General features: G+C 40.7%; 1 protein-coding gene across 1 annotated transcript; it reads left to right on the top strand.

Moving 5' to 3' along the window:
* Positions 1 to 1,099: 1,099 nt before the first annotated feature.
* On the top strand, positions 1,100 to 21,899 carry GALR1 (galanin receptor 1). Its single transcript, XM_038129831.1, has 3 exons — positions 1,100 to 2,009; positions 9,315 to 9,380; positions 12,763 to 21,899. Exons 1-3 carry the CDS (start codon positions 1,308 to 1,310, stop codon positions 13,078 to 13,080), a joined length of 1,086 nt encoding a protein of 361 aa, XP_037985759.1. The 5' UTR covers positions 1,100 to 1,307; the 3' UTR covers positions 13,081 to 21,899.
* The last annotated feature ends 1,618 nt before the right edge of the window (positions 21,900 to 23,517 follow it).

Below are 23,517 nucleotides of genomic sequence, written 5' to 3'. Positions count from 1 at the left end.
CTAGATCTGCAGAAGTCGATGGCTTTGCAGTCAGCTGATGTGCAGCTGCTGAGACGCTTCAATATAAGCAGCAAAAAGAAAGGTAGAAAAAAGCCCCGTCAAACTGCAGACTGAAAAATATGTAAACAAAAGCTCGCTGCCTCCAACAGCACATCTGGGCAGTTCTGCTGGTCACTGCTGCTGCCAGCTGCAGCTCACTGACTGGTAGTTTGGAAACAAATGGATGTAAAACCTCAGGCAAATCCGTTTCATTCACTAGTTATATGCGCCGGTGAGAATATTCTCATGAACTCGCATCCGTGTGCTGGAGGAAGTTTTGTGTTTAACCCCGTTGTGAAAGGACTGGCTTTCCAGGAGCTCCCGTTTCGGCCCCGTGTAGCGCTGCCCGCGGCTGCCCGGCTCCAGGAGCCCGCGGGCCCTCGGCACGGATGCGCTCCTGCCGTGGCGGAGCTCTCCATCATCGGGATTTGGCAGCGAAAAGCAGCTAGACTTCCGATTCCATTTCTTTTGCTCTGTGTGTGTGTGTGTGTGGTTTTGTTGGGGTTTTTTGGTTTTTTTTTTAATAAAAAGGCGTGACAATATCTGCCGCCTTTTGTCATTTGAGATACTCAGTGATTAATGGAGGAAACCTGTGAAGGAGGCGAGAAGAGTGAGCACAGGCGGCGCTTGGTCCGGAGAAACTCCTGCTGCCGGCTACCTGTTGAGGTGGGTTCCCGCGGCTGCATCATTGTTTCTGTCTGTCCAAGCGCGTACATTGATGCCCGCCGGACCAGCCGAGCGCCGCCTAGCCCTGCTGGGAGACACGGCTCCCGAGCCTCCCCGGGAGCGGAGGCACCGAGCGGAGAGAAGTTTTCCGGGGAGAAGACCGAGGTTCCGGCCGCCGCCCGGGACGGGGGAGGCACCTCCAAGCTGAAGGGTGGGAAAAAAAGGCGGGGGGAAATAAAGAGGGCAAGAAAACCCCACCTCCCCTTTCTCCGAGGACACGTTCCCGGGGACCTCAGTCTCTCGAGGCAGCGCGGGAGGCGCGGAGGCTCCGCGGGCGGAGCGGGCGCGGCCGGAGCGCCTGCCGGGCGCGGGGGCGCGGGGCCAGGCGGGCGGAGCGCGGCTGCGGAGGGCGGCGGGGCTGCCGCGCCGGCTCCGCTCCCGGCGGCGCAAGCTGCGCCCAGCGCGGCGCCGCCTCCGCCCTTCCCTCGCCGCCGCCCGGTGCCGGTGGGGCGGCTGCCCCGGGCTCGCCGCGGTTCGAAGCGCCGGGAAGCGGCGGCTCCGCGTTCCGCCCGCGGAAACTTTGCCCGGCGCGCAAGGGAAGGATGGAGCCAGGAGAGCCCGCGGCGGCGCCCCTCAACCTGTCCCGAGCCGCGGCAGAGACGCCCCGCGGGGAGTTCAACCTGTCCGGGCTGCCGGAGGCTGAGGGGAAGCCCCTCTTTGGCATCGGCATCGAGAACTTCATCACCCTGATCGTCTTCGGTTTAATCTTCACCCTGGGGGTGCTGGGCAACACCCTGGTAATCACGGTGCTGGCGAGGAGCAAGCCAGGCAAGCGCCGAAGCACCACCAACATTTTCATCCTCAATCTGAGCATCGCTGACCTGGCCTACTTGCTCTTCTGCATCCCCTTCCAGTCCACGGTCTACGTGCTCCCCACCTGGGTGCTGGGAGCCTTCATCTGCAAGTTCATCCACTACTTCTTCACCATCTCCATGCTGGTGAGCATCTTCACGCTCTCAGCCATGTCCGTGGACCGGTACGTGGCCATCGTGCACTCCCGACGCTCCTCAGCCTTGCGTGTTCCCCGCAACGCGCTGTTGGGCGTGGGGCTCATCTGGGCGCTCTCCTTCGCCATGGCCTCGCCTGTGGCTCACCACCAGCGCATCTTCCACCGCGAGACCAGCAACCAGACCTTCTGCTGGGAGTTCTGGCCCAACCCGCGCCACAAGAAGGTCTACGTGATTTGCACATTCGTCTTCGGGTATCTGCTCCCACTGCTGCTCATCTCCTTCTGCTACGCCAAGGTGGGGCAAGGGTAAAAGGATGTCAGGGACACGGTGGTGGAAAAGGTGTGCATGAGCCATAGGGCCATTTCTGGGCATGTGGAGGGACTTGGCAATGCTGGGAGAAAAAGGAGGAGGGAGGGGTGAGTTTGTGCCACAAAGGGAGAGGGCAGGTTTTATAGCTGAGGGATGTCTGAGTGGTGATAACCTATGTTCAATAGCACAGAGAGGTCAGAACAGGGATTTCATGGGGTTAGTGGGGAGGGGTGTTCTGGCAATTAGTGGTGTCTCCCTGTCAGATTTCCTTGTTGCAGAATGCTAAGAAGCCCCAGTGCTCTACTGCTTTGTCCATCACCGTAACTCTTAATTTCTTGCAGTGCTGTGTGAGGAGTTTGACTCAATAAAGTACAACAAAGCAACAAGTTGTTCAGGCTTCAGATGAAGCATTGTGGTTTATTGTGTTTAAAATGTACAGTGCTCTTGAAAGTGACAAAAATTATCTGTTTGGTGTTAAGAGCAAAATGTCCCTGTGGTGCCATGTCTTGCTCCAGTTGAACTTGATGAGTTACCTCTGACTTTGGCAAAGGCAGGTGGTTCCAGGGAGCAGGGCATGAGAACCCAGGCAGGCAAAAGCAATAGTTAAGGGTGCCTGAATATGGGTATTTAAGGACTGTTCTGCTTAAGCAAAGTGTCACACTTTTTCTGGAGTAGTAATTGCAGCCTTCAGCATACGATCCTCTGCTTGCTGCTGAACAGGATCCGGAGTACCAACAGTTGCTTCCTGCTGATATCTTGCTGTTTCTGTGCCAGCTGCCTTCAGTTGCAGGATTTCTCCTTAGGCAGTGATTTACATTTGAGAGGATAGGACTGCTCTTGCAAATACAGACTGCTTAAGTCAGTTCTTCAACTGGCAAGTTCAATAGATGTGCCTGAAGTATTTAATTTGAACAAGTAATTTTATGTTCTGCTCAGCTTCACATATATTACATCAGCTTAATTGTGATGTGCAAATTGAGGCTGTAATGTTGTCCAACTCTGATGAAACCAAGGCATGCAGAACACAAAGGACAACATTTCTAAATGGCTGTTCATAGTGGAACAAATCCAACCTGGCAAATGAAAAAGAAGCACAAGTTTTCATAAATAAACTGAATCCTCTTTCCCTGAATGAGTGCACTGCTATTTCATCTACTGTGGTGAATATGACTGAGCTGTAGCGATAGATCATCAGTTTGAGGAAAGTATTACACATTGCAGGGAGAACACTATAGAATGTGTGCACAGGAGGCTTTCAGCTACTAATTCTTCCCCTTATCAAACCCAAAGCATCTTCAGTTTCAACATAAAGTACTGGCCTTTGAAGGCTAAATATATGAGAGAAGATTAAAAAGAAATGTTTCAAAATTAGCACAGTCCTGTACAGTGAAGGCATGAAAAAAGCAAATATGCTTAACCAGAATATATGCATAGCAAATAAAACACACCCTGTCATTGCAAAGCACCTCTACAGAAGTAAATCTCTCAATATTAGTATTAATATGTAGTTTAAAAAAAAAAAAAAGCAACAAAAACCCCTCCAAGGCAACAACAGCAACTATGTGTGAAAAAATATGCCCAAGAACAAGTTAGTAAAATCAAGGCCACTTGAAATTACAATAAAATTGTGTGCTTAAACTATTGCCATGCTAGGGTCTCACCCTGGCTTTGTGATGTGTTTTGAGCCTTGTGTGTGATTCTGCTTGCCACGGTGGAGCTGGAGGATCTGACCTGAAGGGGTGAATTTTAGAAGATAGCTAGGAGATAGCTGGTATTCACATCAGTTTACAGGCTGAAAAGTGCCGTGACTTGTACAGAGCTCTCAAAGGTATTTGTACCCTGCAGCTAAAGACTCACTCCTGCCCCCCTTAGGAGCCACTGACAAACCTCCAACCGCAATATTTTGGGACAGGGAGAGCCTTCTCAGGCTGAGCAACCCCAGGTATCTCAGCCTGCAGACATTAGGAGACATTATCCTCTGCATTAGTTTCTTATGGACTTCACTGGTTTTCATGAACTGTGGATCAGCGAGATAACGCAATCTTCTGCTGCAGTAAATTAAGACAAAGGCGACTCATTTCTCTATTTGAATATATTGCCTTTTCCGGACTCCTTTAAGGCAGTACTCTTTCTTTCATAAACAAATTGCAATTGAACTTTCAGCTTTGAAAGTCTCATTTTTAGGCACTCTAATAGGGAGCCAAATTCTTTTTCTCTCTCACTTCAAATTTATATAGTATTAACAGAGATTAGTATTTTTCCCATGGATAACAATGCTGTTACAATGTACAGAAGTGCTGAAGTAGTGCCAGGTATTTGGCAGCAGTGTCCTCCCAAAATATCTCATGTGATACATGCTCTTCAGGCAGAGATTTATGAGATCATGCTCTCTCTTGTGTGTACAGCTACCTCTTTTCTCTCTTCCACAAGTAACATTAGTTCAGTTTCAATGCAAATTTTTGATAGAGGAGTGAAAATATCAGAATTAAGGATACTTTCCTAGTTTTGTGGAAACACTAGACAAGGAAGAAGGTGGAGAGTCTCCATTATCCTCTCTCTTTTAAGGAGTCAGTTTGCATTCAGCTGTTAAACACCAGGCAAGCCATAAGGTAAGAGGTCTTACCAACATACAGAGAAGATATATCTTTTTGGGATCACTGTAAAAAAGTTACAATTCCACAGGAAACCAGCTTTTGTTGCCTCACAGAACTACTCTTGAAAGAAGGTTCCTACGTCAGAGGGGGGAGCAGTGATCATGTAGTGATCAGCTGAGTCTCAGCACTGCATACTTACAGACACCTTGTGTTCTGACTCTTTTATTGCTTATCATTTTACTTGCTATATTTTTGTAATGCTGACTTTTTGTATGTGTTTCATAACAGTGCTACCACATTTGCTCACTAATGTGTCCTTAAAGGGTAAAGTGATAAATGATTCCCAGTCAGCTTCTAGCTTTTGGTATCTGCCAGAGTTGTGCAATGTTACAACTAATTTTGGGTACCTCCATTTTTCAAGGATTCACTCCTTGAAAGTCAGGCGTCTTTCAATCAAAACTTTAGGCTGGACACCTATAGTTCTTAGCAAACATTTCCTTTTATAGATGCATAATGTTAAAAGCTTTCTTTAAAACAAATATGTCTTGCCTTAAGAATGTTTCCATTATTATCTATCATTCTGAATATTCTGAGTTCATGTCATGTATGATTTACAGACTTGGTTAAAATGAAGCTATAAAAAGTAACAGCCTCAACATAAAATACAAGCTTATCTGGCTTTGGATATTATATCCTAAATTTTGCTGAGCAGCAAGGGGAAAAGTTTATTAAACTTCACTGAAAGAGAGAAATAAAAGCTATGACACATTAGTCACACACTTAATTGAAAGAGGATGAAGGATCTCTTGTGACAATAGAAGTAGTGACATTACTTGAAAACATGGATTGCAGGCAATAGCACTTGAATTTCAATCACGTGCATACTACAAAGGTGGTTCAGAATGTAACGCTTACATTATCTGTAAAACAAGAAGTTCATTCCTACTAGACAGTGACCTTGTGCAGGCTTTCCTTCTGCATGATTTTCAGTGACTGATAATGAAGGTGTGGTCAGTGAAGTGCCAGACAGCAAACATGGTTTTTAACACTGTAGACTTCAAACTTTCATAAGGTTTGGTAGACTTATGTGAATAGGCACAGGTAGTTGAAGTTTTTTTCTTTACTCCTGTACCAGAAAAATCTCTTTCTCGATTTGGTCAAAGTCCTCAGTCAGGGCTCTCAAGCCATCTTGAATGTAGTCTCTGAAACAATGGGGGGAAAGAATAATTTTAAAAATACTTTAAAAAGAGAAAAAAGAGAGAAAGGGAGAAAGAGAGGAAGTGGCGGAAGGAAGTGGCGGAAGGAAGTGGTGGAAGGAAGGAAGTGGTGGAAGGAAGGAAGGAAGGAAGGAAGTGGCGGGCGGAAGTGGCAGAAGTGGCGGGCAGAAGGAAGGAAGTGGCGGAAGGAAGTGGCAGAAGGAAGGAAGTGGCAGAAGGAAGGAAGTGGCGGAAGGAAGTGGTGGAAGGAAGGAAGTGGTGGAAGTGGCGGAAGGAAGTGGCGGAAGGAAGTGGCGGAAGGAAGTGGCAGAAGTGGCGGAAGTGGCGGAAGGAAGGAAGTGGCGGAAGTGGCGGAAGGAAGTGGCGGAAGGAAGTGGCGGAAGGAAGGAAGGAAGTGGCGGAAGGAAGTGGCGGAAGGAAGGAAGTGGCGGAAGTGGCGGAAGTGGCGGAAGGAAGGAAGGAAGTGGCGGAAGGAAGGAAGTGGCGGAAGGAAAGAAGGAAGTGGCGGAAGGAAGGAAGTGGCGGAAGGAAGGAAGTGGCGGAAGGAAGTGGCGGAAGGAAGGAAGTGGCGGAAGGAAGGAAGGAAGTGGCGGAAGGAAGGAAGTGGCGGAAGGAAGTGGCGGAAGGAAGGAAGTGGCGGAAGGAAGGAAGGAAGTGGCGGAAGGAAGTGGCGGAAGGAAGTGGCGGAAGGAAGGAAGGAAGGAAGTGGCGGAAGGAAGTGGCGGAAGGAAGTGGCGGAAGGAAGTGGCGGAAGTGGCGGAAGTGGCGGAAGTGGCGGAAGGAAGGAAGGAAGGAAGGAAGGAAGGAAGGAAGGAAGGAAGGAAGGAAGGAAGGAAGGAAGGAAGGAAGTGGCGGAAGGAAGTGGCGGAAGGAAGGAAGTGGCGGAAGGAAGGAAGTGGCGGAAGGAAGGAAGGAAGTGGCGGAAGGAAGGAAGTGGCGGAAGGAAGGAAGTGGCGGAAGGAAGGAAGGAAGGAAGTGGCGGAAGGAAGGAAGGAAGGAAGGAAGGAAGGAAGGAAGGAAGGAAGGAAGGAAGGAAGGAAGGAAGGAAGGAAGGAAGGAAGGAAGGAAGGAAGGAAGGAAGGAAGGAAGGAAGGAAGTGGCGGAAGGAAGGAAGGAAGGAAAAAAAACAGAAGAGAAGAAGAGAAGAGAAGAGAAGAGAAGAGAAGAGAAGAGAAGAGAAGAGAAGAGAAGAGAAGAGAAAAAGAAAAGAGAAGAGATCAAGGGCCTACCAGATGTCATGAGTGGTAGTCTTGGTTATAGTCTGTACTAGACTAGATCCTACAAGTCTCCTTACAGTCTCTTACACAACAAAATAATTTTCTTACCACAGCACCCCACCTCCATCTTCAGAAAAGAGGGAAACTGATCTCTGAACATCAGGCACACAAAACTGGAGTTGAAAATTGTTAGAGGCACATTGTAGAATTATTGTTTATTCAGGCTGTTAGAGGAACAATTGATTATTCATTGGCCCAGAGAAGAGGCAATTTGAACAGGGTAGTAGGGAGAGTGTCTTAGATTTGCCATGTAGTGTTTGTGCATAAACATGGCTCTTTTTTAATACTCCATGGCAGTCTCTGTAGGTCTTTGAGAGCTGTTCCACTGCTGTTGATAAGTAATTTCATTTTGCCTATTTCTCTTGCTGCTACTTTTCATGCCATCTGGTACAATACTATGCCAATATGTTTTCACTGCAAATACTTCCTTTATGAAATGTGTATGTAATCTGAAAGAGGGGAAGCTGATAAGGTTCATTTGAAGATTATAATCTAAATTGACAACAAAACTTTCCTGTACCACCTCCCAACCCCCTCAAATATCCAATTTACCTGTTTTGTCTCCTGCATCTTTCTCTGAACTGGAGAGAGATACAATGCAAAACTTCAGAACAGAGGAAAAAAATGTCTGTAACTTTAAAAACTATTTTGCAGTTCTGATCTCTGCAAAGAGTTTATCTGACTTTGGTTTTGGGCTGCGGGGGAGAATCACAGAACAGTGCAGTCACTGGGTGGCACGTGATGGGATTTGCAAAGGTCCAGTAGAAATAGCCCATCACTGTAAGTTATGTGAAGGGGGTATGATAGATGAAGCAGCAGTGGTGAGAGATGAACTTAATTGCATTCCTCCCATGCCCTTTTTTTTAGCTTTATGTTTTTCAGTGAGGGACTCAACAATTCAGCTGGTCTCTACAGGGTGATGGGAGGTGAATAAAAAGTGTGCGAGCTAGACAGTCATCTCCCTGTTCTGCTGGGGTTCTGTCCTTTCCTTTGGGTCTGCTTCATACTGAAGAAGAAATAAATTAAGTCAAAATGGGACTTTCTCAGGAAAAGCCCATTTTTTTTCTCCTGCTTTTTCTTAGCTCAGGTTAGCCCCAAGAAGTGGCCTGGATAGTGTTTCCAAATAGGAAGTGCATGCAGGGTGAGTCACAGGCTAGTACACAGACAGCACAAATGAACTGCACTTACAATATTAAGTGGTTATACATAATTTATTTTTTTAATTGTTGTTGGTGTTTCTCTGGTAGCTAAGAGTAGATACCTAAAAAATTAAGCCTGCCAATGAGCTCTGGATATTCACAAAAACCATCTTACTTCTTTTTATTCAATACATGTGTCTATAAAACTGAAATGCCAAAGTCTCTAGATCATCTTGACTGATGTCTGTCCTGATAGTGGTTAGCTGTGCAACCCAAAGAACACAGAGAAAATGTCACTAGATGATATGAAAGAATCTGAATTTGGACCCTTTTCCCCAACTCAAGATCTCTTTGCATCCTCTATCCAAAACCTTATGTGTAAATAATCATGTTAGAATTTGGACCCTGTTCTTGGACAATGAGCCTTTTTGTGACGTATTTTTAAAAATTGGGTTGTGGAAGATGCATGGTATCATCACATTGTTGGGAAAGGTCATGCCTCATGTGTCAAGCCTCGTGTGTCATGTCTCATTTTAGTATAAATTATTCTTGAAAGCCTAAGCTTCTTTCAAAGATCAAATAGTGCCAGCATCTTGATTATACTAATCAAGCATCCATCTGAAGGAAGCAAATTATGCAGGTGACTCAGAAAAGCTCTGACTCAAAACATACACTTGTGTTACACACACTAAAGGTCATTCTAAACCAAGTCTTTGACTTTTTATGGAAGAAGAGAGATTGCTAATTATATGCACCAGATAGATTTCCATCAATTTCCTAGTTAATTTGTGATATGTATTTGTTATGTGATACATGTGAAGATTTCAGTAAGAATTCAGTTGTGGTCTGCTTTGTTTTTGTTGGTTCACATGGACTCACATATGTAAATCTCTTGATTTTCCTACTGTGCATGTTTGAAATGTGTAAGCTGGTTCAGTGATGTCTTTTTGGTGAATCACACAGTAGTGGAGGGCACAAGAGTACTCTAAGATACACAGGTTTGAATTTTGTTTGAATAAAAATTGGGGAAATATGATAAAGATATGCAAATTAATCTTTTCAGGTTCTTAATCATCTGCATAAGAAGTTAAAAAACATGTCAAAGAAGTCAGAAGCATCCAAGAAAAAGGTATGTTGCATTCACTACTCATTTGTGTGTATTTAATTTTATGGCTAAGCTGATTTGGTACTTGTTACTAAAGATGTAACAGAGAGAAGAAATGAAAATGAAATATTTAATTAAATGTTCAATGTCCCTCTGAACTTAGCAGATCAGAATCTTTTCTGATCCAGGTTTTCCATCGCATTGCATCAAGCTGTTACCTCAGATCCTCATATTTGGAACTCCAGAGCATCTGAAATTTAGGCACAGGGAGACAACCTGTCTTTTGTGTTAGATTTTTTCTTTTTTTTTTCTCACTGACATTTTCCCCTGACTTGTAAATAATGGGATTTTTAATTTTCTTTTTTTAACTAGCTGATTTTGTAATGTTTTAGTGAATAATTCCTAGGTTGTATGAGGGATCTTTAAATGAAATTTATTGTGCTTCCCAATAGGAGTCTAGTAAGAGACTTTTAGTGATTCTCCAATTCTTCTATTGATTTTCCACAAAATGTTTTCTTTTCTTACATTCAAGACGAGTTACGTACTGGATACAAATAGAATCATGAAAGGTCTTGAAAGAAGAACATAAGCTTTATGATTTAGAACAATATTTGAAAGATGCATTTAAACAGAGAATTTGTCAGTTAATATAATGTGGTTGTGATTTTTGAGCAGATTTGACCACAGTGATAATTTGAGTATCTTCTCATTTTATGGATGTGGAGGAAAAACCCCTTGAGCTATAGCTCTTTATTTCATCTGATCACTATTTTCATGGGCATGGAGAGTGCCTGCAATGTAAATGAGATATACATGGACTCACAGGGAATAAGTACTCTCTCATTTATGCATTCTCTATTTTTTTGAAAAATATCCTATTCAACAGATTTTGATTCCTAAAATTAAAAGCATTATGGCCCCAACTCAGTAAAACACTTAAAATATATACTTTCACATTTAATGTAAAAGTTGTCAAGGCCAAAGGTATAGTTTTCGAAGACATTTTGTACATTCCCATCTCTCATCTAAATTCTTCTCAAACTGGAAATATCTCTGCATTTCCTCTAACCACTAACTCTCAAAAATTGCAGATCTGACTAGGAATTAACTTTCATATCTTAGGATAAAGCATTACGGATATGATCAAGACTGCTTAAATGTATCAGGGTTCAGTAGCTAAAGAGGAAAAATCCCAAAAAGCAGTCCAGATTTTTTTTGCCTTAGAAGATAAGTTTCTAAACCTAAGGCATAATTCATATTTTTCAAAGTGACTCTGCTCTCTCTGGTTACCATATCTTTCTTCTTTTCTTTCTACTGTCTTGTGAAGAATGCATTTCAGGTGTAATTATACATTTTTAGCTTTTTTCAAGCCTTTATGAACATTCTAGTAGCAGAATCTTTAAATAAATTTGCTGGAAAAAAATAACGAAAATACTAATTTGCCTCAATTCTATTTTTCATGCTTTTTGGTCGCAAAGCATCAATATTAATGTAATATATTTCAGGTGGGTTTTGTTTGCTAATAAGAAACCCTAGGCAAGCTCCCAGTAGGTAAAACAGAGCTGCTCTTTAGTCATACCTTGCTTGCAAGACAAAGTGATGATTTTGGAAAAGTAAGCTCTGAAGGCTTAGGAGGAACAATGGGATAAAGCAGCTGTTGTGAGATTTCCTGACACAAAATTACTTCTTCTGCAGATGTGAAATACCTTTAGTGACAGTTACAAGAGACACATTGTCACCCTCTGCTTTCAGGTGCATCAATAGCCTATTGAATGTCAGTGATTTTCCTGGTTGATTTTTTTCAGAATTATGAACAAACTGAAGTAAATGCCTCTTTTGAAGTAATTGTGCATCTGGTATCCTGAAAATTTGTTTTTGCTTGGAATATTAACCCATTGAACACACCAATCAGAGAATAAACTGCTCTTAATTTATGCAGTCTTGTTAAAACACAATCTCCTGAAAAGACCTGGAAAAGAAAATATTTCCGTAGCTGTTTAAGTGGCAACTGATTTAAACTCCATAGGGCGAAGTAGAGGAATGACTCCTGAAAACAGATGCTTGCTTTAGACTAAACGTTATATTAACCGCAGATTTAATGTCCTTTGGTTTCTGTTGTGAGATTATACTGACCAACAACAGCATCTGTCATAAGTTATTTTGGCCTGCTGCCACAGAAATCAAAATGTTTTTCCTGTAAGTTTTTCTAAGCTAACTCATGTTCTGATTAATTAGGTCAGTCTTAGTTATCACTGAGCATTAATCAGTTCCAGAAGTATAGGCCAAGTTAAATAAACTAGGGAAAAAATCTACTTATTTTCTATGCTGCAATATTTATCACTCCGTGAACCCTGGGTTAGTTTTGGATGTGAAGAAGTTATCAGAAAAAAGTATGTTATAAAGTGTTAATATAGAAATTATAATGGCTCATGACATAATATGCTTTGGAATTATTATTAGACTTTTATTTGGACACTTATTTAGTTGAAAGAGGTACTTGGTGGAGGAATAGATATTAATTACTTAGGCCACTGCAAAGCACTAACTGCTGTTTCTGAAGTAGATGAAAGCTAAAGAAAATATTGACAGTCAAATTCCACTGTGCCCTGACAGAACACCTGCAGCACATGAAGGGTCCCTACCAACTGATTCTGGAGCTTAGAATGGATCCAGTGAAATTGATGGTCCTCTCATAATTAGTAGAAGTGGAGTGTGGAAGCAGCACTGAGGATATTTTATGTTCCATTTTTTGATTTAGTGTTTGTTGGTGAACTTTAACTTCCAGATTGGTTTTGATAATGTGCAGTCATCAGAAATTCCAAGCTCTTACTTTTTTTTTTTTTTTCCACTAGTTGTATCCCAGAATGTTTTTATATGACTCTGTGGAAATTCTGTGTTTAAGGGAGACACTTCCAAAAAGCTTGCCTTAGTAAGCACTTGAGCAAGCTCTAAGCTTTTCCACCAGCTGCCTTCATGCATAATAGATCTCTCTTGAAATTTTAATCAGAAATTATTGTGCACTGTACTAAAATTCATTAGATCTGGATGAGATTTCCCAAAGAACCCTCTTGTCATTATTTTACAACAGACTTAGGTGCACTTCAGAAAAGGCTAAGCTTTTTTGTAGGGAGTTAGGACCACCATTCTTCACCTTTGAGGAAAGTTGTGCATTTGCTGTTTACTATGACGTTTTCCAAGGCTGGGGTTCTCCTTGAAGTAATTCATTATGCAAAATAAAGCCCATATAAGTAATGGGGTGAAATCAGTAACAAATATTGCAGTGTGTTCCCTCTCAGTATACTTTTTGTTTGTTTTTTTTTCCCTCCAAACAGGAGTTTTGAAGTAGGTTTAAAGCTGATTCTTTGAGTGCTCATCAGACATATGTGTTTTCCTTTCCTTGTCTCAGACAGCACAGACTGTGTTGGTGGTGGTAGTGGTTTTTGGCATCTCCTGGCTGCCTCATCACGTGATCCATCTCTGGGCTGAATTTGGAGTTTTCCCACTGACTCAAGCCTCCTTTCTCTTCAGGGTAACTGCACACTGCCTGGCTTACAGCAATTCTTCTGTGAACCCAATCATATATGCATTTCTATCTGAAAATTTTAGGAAGGCCTACAAACAAGTCTTCAAATGCCAGATTGGTAATGAGTCACTTCTGAATGATGCTAAGGAAAATAAAAGTCGGATAGATACACCACCCTCTACCAATTGTACCCACGTGTGAATGTTGAGAAGCCCTGTATGTCAGCTCTTCCTTTAGTTTATGTAAACTAAACACCAAGAAAAAGAAAAAGCACAATGAGCTTTATCCTGGGTTTATCTTGATAAAGCTAATTGGTATTTAATGTACTAAAGTTTCATTTGTAACCAAAGTTTGTGAAACTCATAGGAAAGTAACCTGATCCTTTACATTTTAGGTAGCTTTGTCAAATAAGCTCTTGGACTTTCATAGATATTTGAGAAAAAAATGTTGAGGTGATATGTCTGTATTCTTACTCACTGAGCATGCAAAGGTACAAGAAGAAGATGTTGATGTGGTCAGGTAACTTTCTGACATCTTACTCCATGAAAGTGAAAAATGGATACATTTCCTGTCCTACAGCTAATAAATGTGGACTACTGTGATTTCAAAGACGAAAGCTTTTGTTCTCTCTCTGGATTGTTTTAACAATGCCCTTTTTATTTTTAAAGTAAATTTGGGCTCTGATTTGGAGTTGGAATAAGTTGTGTACACCTTGAGGCAATTGCTTTAGAGAGGAAATGCTATTTCTATCTGTTTAGCTGGTTTTAATATGTCTTACTGAGCAAGGATGGATTGGTTTTCCACTTCATATGGCTGCCTTACTGTATATACAGAACTTTTGTGTACACTATATAGGGGTTTTTTTATGGCCTGTGTGTAATTGTACCAAAATGAGGATTTGTGTCTAACTGAGGGAAGCTTTCCTTCATGTGCTGCATGAGCATGTGTATGTGTGTTTTCTTAATTTCATAGGCTTTGAGATGGAGATCCGGTTTTAAAAGTGCAATGTATACATAAGTTTTAAATTATTATGTTTCATAAAGAAGCTCTAGGCAATGCTTAAGGATTTTAAGGTAGCATTCCTTTAAAAGTTGTAGGTGGACCTTGATATCATGTAGTTTTAAACTGGAAATATAAAGAAGGTTGCATTTATATTAATGCAAACTGCATAAGGCAAATTGTACAATTCTGGAAATTCTTAGATAAAATTAGTTGTTTCCACAATTTTATAACTTTACTTATAACATCTTTAGGTGGTAAATTGCTAAAGAAACCATGGGAAAACACTTACTCCTTTAAAAACATTCTTTTAGATGGAGTAAGACATGATTTTACCTTTTTTTATTAATGACCCACAGATTCATAGAGCAAATCAAATTAAAGAACCTCTGGACATCCTCTCAAGGCAGGGATACCCTCAGTTATGTCACTTCCTTGACTAGGCAAAATCTGAAAATTTCTAAGGATGGCAATTCAACAATATATTTGGAGCAACCTGCGCTAGTGCCTAATCACCCTCACTAAAATATTTTTCCTTATCCACAGCTGGGATTTCCCCTGATGTATCTTGTGACCATTGCTTTCTTCCCTTTCACTGTGCACTGAAGTCTTTTCTCTAACTGACTAATGTGTGATTTTAAGACGGCCATTGAATTGCCCCACTGGAAGTATGTGCTGCTCTCAGCCTGTCCTCAGATGCCTGGCTGGGTCACTGGCCTTCCACTGCCCTTCCTCCAGTGTATCCATCCCTCTCATGACCTGAGCTGTTCAAAACTGAGGAGTGTGTTCCAGATGTGGCCTCACAAGCACCAAGCAGGCTAATTGCTTCTCTTGACTCGTTGGGATGGTTCTTGCTAATACAGCCCAATATTATCATAATTTATGGCTGCAAGGATACACTGCTGACTTAAATTTAACTACAAGCCCTCGAGTCCTTTTCTGCAGATTTGCATTGAGTCCCAGTCCAAGTGCAGGACTTGGCTTTGGGCTTTCTTGATCTTCATGCATTTGATAGCTGTTTCTTCCATGTTTCCAGCTTACCAAGGGCCCTTTGAAGATTATGCCTGCTCTCCAGAATACCCACCACTCTCCCAGGTCCAGTATTGTGTGCAAAATTGCTGAGAGAGTCCTGAAACCTTCTCCTGGTCTTGAAAGATGCCAAGTGGTGTTGGCCAGATGCTCTTTCAGATTCCTTTTTCTCTACAGACTTGCTTTAAAAAAAAAAAATTCTGAGTGGTGGAACATCAACTATGGAGAGTTAGCTCACATAAAAATAGCTATGTTTATGTGTCAGTACTGTCTGCTTGGAATCAGTAAAATAATATCAAAGACATGCTATTGCATGCATGGTGTTTGTGTCCATTCTTTCATGTGAAGAGACTGATGATATTTCTAGGAACAAAAAATATAAGTATATACAAATATATCTTTTAAAAAACCCTCAATTGGAAAAGAAGGGTTTATCTATGCAGGAAACCATTTCCTGGGCTGGGGTTGAGGTTTGGAAACAGCCCAGAAAAAAGTTCCCTTGAGTTTTGAGATACTCATCACTTCAAACACTCAAATTATTAAAACATTATCAAACTTCAGCTGAATTTACAACATTTTAGGAAATTCCACTGTTTTGAAAATCATATTTTTAATTTTAAAAAATTGCTATTATATGATTTTGAATAAAAATTGGAATGTGAACATATAATTGTATAAAAAATATAATAACCAGCTGATTTTATTGTTTCATCTGGAGAAGAATTTTTTCCTTCATTGTATGTAATTTTAAACCTTGGTGCTTGATAGTAATGGAGCTACATCTGTCTGAAATTTTTAGGATGAGGGAGTGGGAGGATAGGGACTTCTTTAGCAACTAGTTAGAAAGGTCCCACCTTGTTCCTGGTGAGTTTCAGTAAAACTTCCACCTGACTTTTCAGGCAAACCTTAAGAGGCAGCTGACACTCTAAGGCTCACTTTCCTGCCTGGAAGGTGCCTTTGCTGGTCTGTGTCTCTGGTGTGGCTTCATCATACTCAGCAGTGACACGAAGGTTCCGAATGTAGCAGCAGTGTTAATGTGTGCTGTGAACTGTGTCCAACCCTGAGCACCTGGACCCTTGGTCAGCAAGGTACCCTGCCACAGAAATGGCTGATTTGGGTAGAAAATCAGGAAATGGGTGCTAAGATTCCCTGCAACTGATTGTTTGCTTCCAGGTTCTGAGGTTATTGTCAGGGATTGAGGTTTCTGGTGGAAAGCAAAGCATAAGTTTGACATCATTGACTGGCTTAGTATGCTTTTTTATTACTTTTTTTCTCACCAGAAAGGTTGATTTCAATGTACATGAAGTAAAGGAAAGAAAAAAAAAAGGTATTTCTCTGGCTAGGCCTGAGGAAATCTCACTGAGTTCCATCCTGTTTTGGGAATTTGAAAATGTTATGCTGTAGAAAACAAAATAAGTAACAGGTGTGTTTACTCAGATTCCTCTCAAACTAAGGCACTGCAGCAGGTTTCTAACAAAGTTTGCGTTTTATACATTACATTTTCTGTTTTGCACCACTTTTGCCTTAAAAAGATACAGAAATCTCATTAAAAGAGGTAAAGAAATTATTCCACTAGGGTTCTTAGTGCTATGTTTGCCCTGCCAGATTGTGAGTAGTGTGTTTGAGGTACAATACAAAAGATTACAGCAGTGCTTTTCTTCCTCTAATAAAAACTAAAATACAATTCCAAGACATGTGTGGACCCAGATGCACACTGTGCACTGCTATATATAAATCAGATTTAGGAGCCATAGCCAAAAAACCCCAATTAAATGGCACTTGGCCAACATACTGTTGAATATGTGCAAACATGCAGTAAAATGAAGGAACTGGTGTAACTTTATGTTCAGCTGTACTACTTCACAGGTAATTGTGTTGCCCACTTAACTCATTTTGAAGAAAGGAATCTTATTATTTGCAAGTGAAGCTGACACTTAATTGCTGCTTTTGAGTCTACACTGTTCTCAGTCACAGAGTGTACTGAACATATGTATTAATGCAATCATTCATAATTGCCTAAAATTCTTGTATCAAAAAATGTAGAATTTCTTCCAAATTTTTGTATGTCTAGGGTTGGTAACAAAATTTCATGCTGTAATAGATTACAAAAATATGCCTAAACTGGCTGAAATTATATGTAAAAAAATTGTGACTGTATAAGGAGCAAACTTAAATTTTGCAGTTGAGTGTTCCCATCTGCAATCCTAATATTCTTTCAATATTTTGGATGATGAAATTAGTTGGATCTGTGAATACTTAAAAATTCTTTTAAAATATTTTTTTCTAAATTTAAATATTGAAAAAACAGTATTTTTAAAACAATTTAATTTTTGGCAAGATATGGCATTTAAATGACAATGTTTAAGTTATGGTCCTTTGAGCTTTGAATTGCCTTTTATTTTGAGTGCATGCATCATCTCTTCCTTCAAACCTTAACTTTATTATTTTCATAATTTATTAGATCTCCATTTTCAAAAAACAACGTCACTATATCCAAGAGATAAACATTAAGCTTTATATATTTAATGTTGCAGTGAAATAAGTTTTGCTTTAAATCCCACATTGTAGGGAAGGAGAGGGATCTCTTTATAAAATAATTCTATGAATACATTATTTTATTATGTTATCTTCATGGTTGCTTCCCAGTGTGATGTGACACATTGAAACTAATGATATTTGTGGTATTTTGAGAAACAAGGACAGCAGAGAAAAGAACAGCAGAGGAAAGAACAGCTTGTATCTTACAGAGCTTGTGTTGGTGTTGTGTTCAGTACATGGGCAAATGTCAAAGACCAACAAATTTAAAAATTGTGTTTGTTTCAATGTATAGTGCATGTAAAGTAGCGTGCATTTGTTCTGAGATATATTGTACTTTGCATGAATTTTCAAAGGATAGTTCCAGTAGGTCTGTAGCATCTCTACTTGGCTCTGTCATATGAGATACAAACTGCTTTCCTTAAAAAAATGTTTACATAATAATTAAAAATAAGCAGGAAAACTTTGGGAAAACGTCCAGAAAAAAACAGTGTAAACATAAAACTGAATAGAGTATGATGGCTAGATGTCACTAGGTGTTGAAAATTTAACTGATACTTTGATTTTCAAGTACTTACATGGAGGAGGCATGGTCCTCCATTCAGGCTGGTAAGAAGTCTATTGAAATTTATGGAATATATTGATATTTCTTAATCAAGTGTAGTTTAAATCTCTGTAATTTATGTATAGTTTAAGAGACAGACAAATAGAGCCAGTTTCATATATTTGAATTTGAGAAAAAACTATGAGCACTTCAATGATGTGAAGTCCAAAACTATTTTATGAAAGCCAGTGTGTGGCTCACTTTTGAAAGAGAAAGCAGTCACGTGTGTGCATATTTGTCTGTATACTTGCTTTAACATTGATCAAAGGCTATTTCAATACAGTAAAAATATCTGGTTGAGCATGAAACCAAAATATAATCAGTTTTATACCTAATGAAAACCTTTTAAGCCAAAAGTAAATGCTACAACATGGATTTAAAATTTTGTGCACTTTATCAATTTTACTGTGCAGTACTCAAGAATCCTTTGTGTATGACATTTGTAGAAATGCTGGTGCACCTTGGCCAGATACATTTACTGGATGAAGGCTGAGGTCTCATTTTCTAGAAGTATTTCCCTAATGGCAGCATTCTCTTCTTGGAAAACTTTGTACATTTTCCTTTGCATGGTCTTTCCATTCCTCTGTAAACATCTAGCCACATCTCAAATTTGCTGACAAAAATAAAACCTCTCCTCTAATAATATATCATATGAGACATATAGACATTTATAGCAATACCTGTCAAGAATTTGTCAACTTGTTAAAGTTTAATATTAAGATTTTGAAAGAAAATACAAAATTACTGCTAATGTCTTGTAGGTGTGACAGTTCCTTTACACTAAATTTCACAATTTAGCTCTAGCAAACAGATAGTTTTAAAACAGTAAAATGAGAAGTTGTACATTTAGGAATTAAGAACATGAGGCAAACTTTAAGAATTGATTATTGTACTGGAAAATGATGATATTGCCAGTAAACTAAACATGAGCGTCAACTCTGTGTAACTGAAATGACCTGCATAGCCCCTGGAATCCTGAATTCAGAGGATATTGGCACTGGAGTTGAGCCATGGGAAGCACCACTGCAAGGGAAAGGCTTTCACAAAGACATTTCCTAGAACTCCTTAAAAATACCAAAATACCCCAGCTGAACTCTGCAGGCAGTTCAGCACACCCTCCTAACCGGACACAGTAGAGAAAATATAAGGAAAGGCTCATTGATCAAGGGAAGGACAGGGAGAGATCACTCCCCAGTTACTGTCATGGACAAAAGAGATTCAGCTTGGGGAAATTAGTTTAATTCATTACCAATCAAATCAGAATAGGATAATGAGAAATAACCCCAAATTTCAAAAATATCCTCTCCCCACCCTTCCCTTCTTCCTGGGCTCAACTTTACTCCTATTTTCTTTGCCTCTGCACCCTGACCAGCACAGAGGCTCAGGGAATGGGGGCTGCAGTCAGTTCATCACACTCTGCCACTCCTTCCTCCTCAGGGGGTAGACTCCTCACACTCTTCCCTTATTCCAGTGTGGAGTCCCTCCCACCAGTGAGAATCCTCCATGAACCTCTCAAGTATGAGTCCTTCCCACAGGCTGCAGTTCTTCACAAACTGCTCCAGTGTCAGTCACTCCCATGGGGTGCAGTCCCTCAGGAACAGGCTGCTCCAGCATGGGTGCTCCCATGGGGTCACAAGTCCTTCCAGCAAACCTGCTCCAATGTGGGTTCCTCTCTCAACATGGCCACAGATCCTGCCAGGAGTCTGCTCCAGCATGGGCTTCCCATGGGTTCCCAGACTCCTTCAGGATCCCACCTGCTGCAGCTTGGGTTCTCTGGAGGCTGCAGGTGGATCTCTGCTCCACCATGGATTCCCACGGGCTGCAGGGGCACAGCTGCCTCTCCACGGTCTGCGCCACAGGCTGCAGGGGAATCTCTGCTCCAGCATCTGGAGCACCTGCTCCCCCTTATTCTGCACTGACCTTGGTGTCTTCAGGGCTGTTTCTCTCACATATCCTCACTTCCTTCTCCCAGTGCAGTTTCCATACCCCATGCCCCCTTACCTGTGTTGTGCCAGAGGCAGTACCATCGTCACTGGTGCGCGTGGCCCTGGCCAGCAGCAGGGCCTCCATGGAGCTGGCTGGCACTGGCTCTGTCACACAGCTTCTGGCACCTTCTCCCTGCAGCCACCCCTGCAGCTGCCCCGATACCAAAGCCAAGTGACGGAAACTCAGCGCAGGGGGCTCTTGTTAAGAAGTGCCCTGATGACTTTGCATTGCTCTGTACAGAGACAGAGAAACGCCTGATGCTCTGCATCTCCGAAACTAGTGGGTGAGTTCACAAGGTCACATATTGGAAATTAGGCTATAGCGGTTGAATCTTAATTAAGAGAAAGTCTTAACATTAAGCCATGGGTACAAACAACCTTAGAATGCTTAATGAGCAAGTGTAATATATTCATCTTGCTTCAAATCACACCTATTTCTTGAAAGATTTAATGCATTTCAGTTTCAAAATACGGACTAGGTGATAGCACTGCTGTGAGGAAGAAAATGCATCTTACGTAACAGAGTTATGATCACAGTGGCCCTTCTGGCCTTAGTCAGTTTGCACTCATATTCCTGTAATTAACAGTATTAGAGCTATGCAGATACGAGGGACAAAAACACAACAAAACTCAGCTATTATTCAGTCAATTAGTGATCATCTAAAGATGCATAAAGAATGACCCCACAAGTGGGCTAAAGCCTCGAAAGGTCTTATGGTGATTAAGAAATGTGATTGAAAACTGGCATGTGGATTGCCATTGGTAGAGGAAAAAGGCAAATGTTGCTGTATGTTCTTCTCATCTTGCTTAATTACTTTTTGCCATAATTACTCTAAATGTAATCACTCTCCATCACTCATGCATAGCAATTTATTGTTTCCATGGGAACTATGAGCTGACGGTTGCCAGCCCATTACAAACACCTGCATTTCCCTTCATAAATTGGTGTCAAGGTTTTTTACCAACCTGTTGTGAAAGTATTGTAAAATCTTTGCAAGCTAAAGCCTCTGACAGTAAAGTCTTCAATTCCCCCTTGCTTATATGAAACATTATAAAAGCTAATATTTATTGAACAAATATAATTTGCCATGGTGTTTCTGATAAAGCAGTCAACATTTTGGGCAGATTTGTACAAGTTGTGTGATAGATAAGCCTGTCTAATTATGGGTGTCCTATGTGAGTTTTAGGAATAATAGTTATAAAATTGCTGCTGTCATGAATTCCGCTCACTTGCAATAGTTGTACAACACTGATCATGGCATCCTGTCCCTTTAGAGGGGTGGCTCCGTAACCTGCTGTCAGCAGTCAACCTTTGTGGAAGATGCTACATGGTCAGACCAGCACCTCATCCCACTTATGGCTGCTTCCCAGCTTGCCTACATGCCAGGCTTCCAACAGAGTTGTACGTAGGAAGACTGTTGTGAATGTGGGCCTTGCTGTTTTCCGGAGCTCTGCTTCTCCTTGCTAAATATACACAGAGCAGTGCTTCAAATGAGGAGCAGAGACTTGTTTGTCCTTCATAAGTAAGCCTAACTGGATCATGAACTGAAAGAAAGCCTCTTCTGTACTTTCAACCCTGAAATCTGTGATAGTGCCATATCACAGCGGCCACAGGAAACACCTTTGCTTCCTTCTCCTTATCTTCTGTCATTTGCCACCTTAAGTGAAATTAATCTTGTTCTAGTTATACAAATAAACTACTCCCACAGCTCTTTATCTGTGGAGACAAAATGAGTTGCTATGGATTTAAGGATATCCTGATTTAAGGATGGCCTGATGCACTAATTGAGAAATGGTGTCTAATTATTGACATCAGTGAAGAAGGAAGGGCGGGAGGAGAGGGAGTAAATGTTGAAGACAGTCATGTGTATGAATGGAATTATTTATGGTCCCAGCTTTCAACCTCTACCTAGGCAATGCTTAGTAGTTTGTAGGCAGTTTGTTATTATAAGGACCACAGAATCCTCTGGGCTTGAGTAATGTAATTTTTTTTCATGTACGTTTTTCATGTACAAAGATAAATATCTTTGCATGCCTGTAATAAATCTTGTAGGATCATATTTCTATTATGTTGTCCCTGGTTGCTCTACAGTGTTACCCTGAGATGTGTTTTCAGATTTCCTTGCATTCATATGGATGAAGATTTAAATATTCTTTTTAACTCCTATGATGAGAAAAGGGTTTATTTTACCTCCAGTTCTGCAGACACCTGGCCAAAAGGCACGATTTATGTATAAATCACTACTAAATATCCAGAGAAATAGCCTAGTGGCAGCTGAAATCATTCTCAGGACAAAATGAGACACAGCAAGGACGTTCAAATATGGACTTAATTTTCACTGCAGTATTACAGCTGATAATAATGTGTGAAACATGATTGCAAAGAATACTTACATTATGATCCCATGCTGGAAAAATTATTTGTGTAAAAGTAATGCAGAACTGCACCATGATCAAGGATTAAAATACTGTTCATAAAAAGGGCTCATGATCATTTTGCTATGGATGAAATGATAGGTGAATATTTAGGATCTTTTTAATCACAGACACCTCATTAAAATGTGGAGGTTCTGGTGTTTTGCTAATTTTGCCACATCCACAAGCTTTCTATAGTGTTAATTAAATGAAAACCTTGTATTTAAATTATTTTTTCAGTCAATTTAGTTAATTTATGAGGGCAAGAGTTTCTTCCAGTTTATACAAGACAGCACTATTATCAATGGGTTAGTTGGGTACAAATGGAAATAAACAGTCTTTCCTACTTCTACTCTGTGTCTTGTCATATTTCCCACTCCTAAATATATTATTTGGAGACTTTTCCTACTTTTCATTGGTGAATACTCATTTTCTTGTAATTTGTAATCTCTTCCATTGGTGCAAAATAACTTGGTCATAAAATAGCTGCTTCATGGCTGATAAAACAAGAAATTATAGGAGGAAATATGTTTAGTACTTTGATTTGTTTATAAAATTTGACTTAGACCTTGTAATTGGAATCCTTTTCCTATGTATGAATGTTATTTGCTGTATTTCATTCTGTCTAACTAAAATTATTGAAACAAATCATGTTATCTGCTTGGTGACTCAAATTTCTAAAAAAGTGTGTGTACTAATCAAATTAAAGCTCATGGCACTGAATGCCTATTCATGTCCTGCATTTCTTATCTGTAGAAACCCCTCACTGTTACTGAAAAATATACTGCTTTTAAATTACTTTTATCCTTGTGATAATTAGTGCTTGAGAGAGAAAGAGAGAGAATATTTGTAAGACTGTATTTCTAAAGCCAAGAACTTCATTACACATTGTCTTAAGAGGCAAAAGGGTAAGTTAGGGAAGTGCAAATAAGGGTGAAACTGATATATAACTGCTCCATTTTTATGTAGATGATGGGAGTCGAGTACATCCTTTGTGCAGAAAGGAGAAACAATGGAAACTCTTCCTACTGCCCAAAGTCTCTTCTGTTTTCGTTCTCCTTGTATTGTAAC

Source organism: Motacilla alba, chromosome 2 (assembly GCF_015832195.1).
Source record: "Motacilla alba alba isolate MOTALB_02 chromosome 2, Motacilla_alba_V1.0_pri, whole genome shotgun sequence".
In the NCBI taxonomy this organism is placed as follows: domain Eukaryota; kingdom Metazoa; phylum Chordata; class Aves; order Passeriformes; family Motacillidae; genus Motacilla; species Motacilla alba.
The sequence above is the reverse complement of the archived record's forward strand: the minus strand, read 5'-3'. Positions and strand labels throughout refer to the sequence as shown.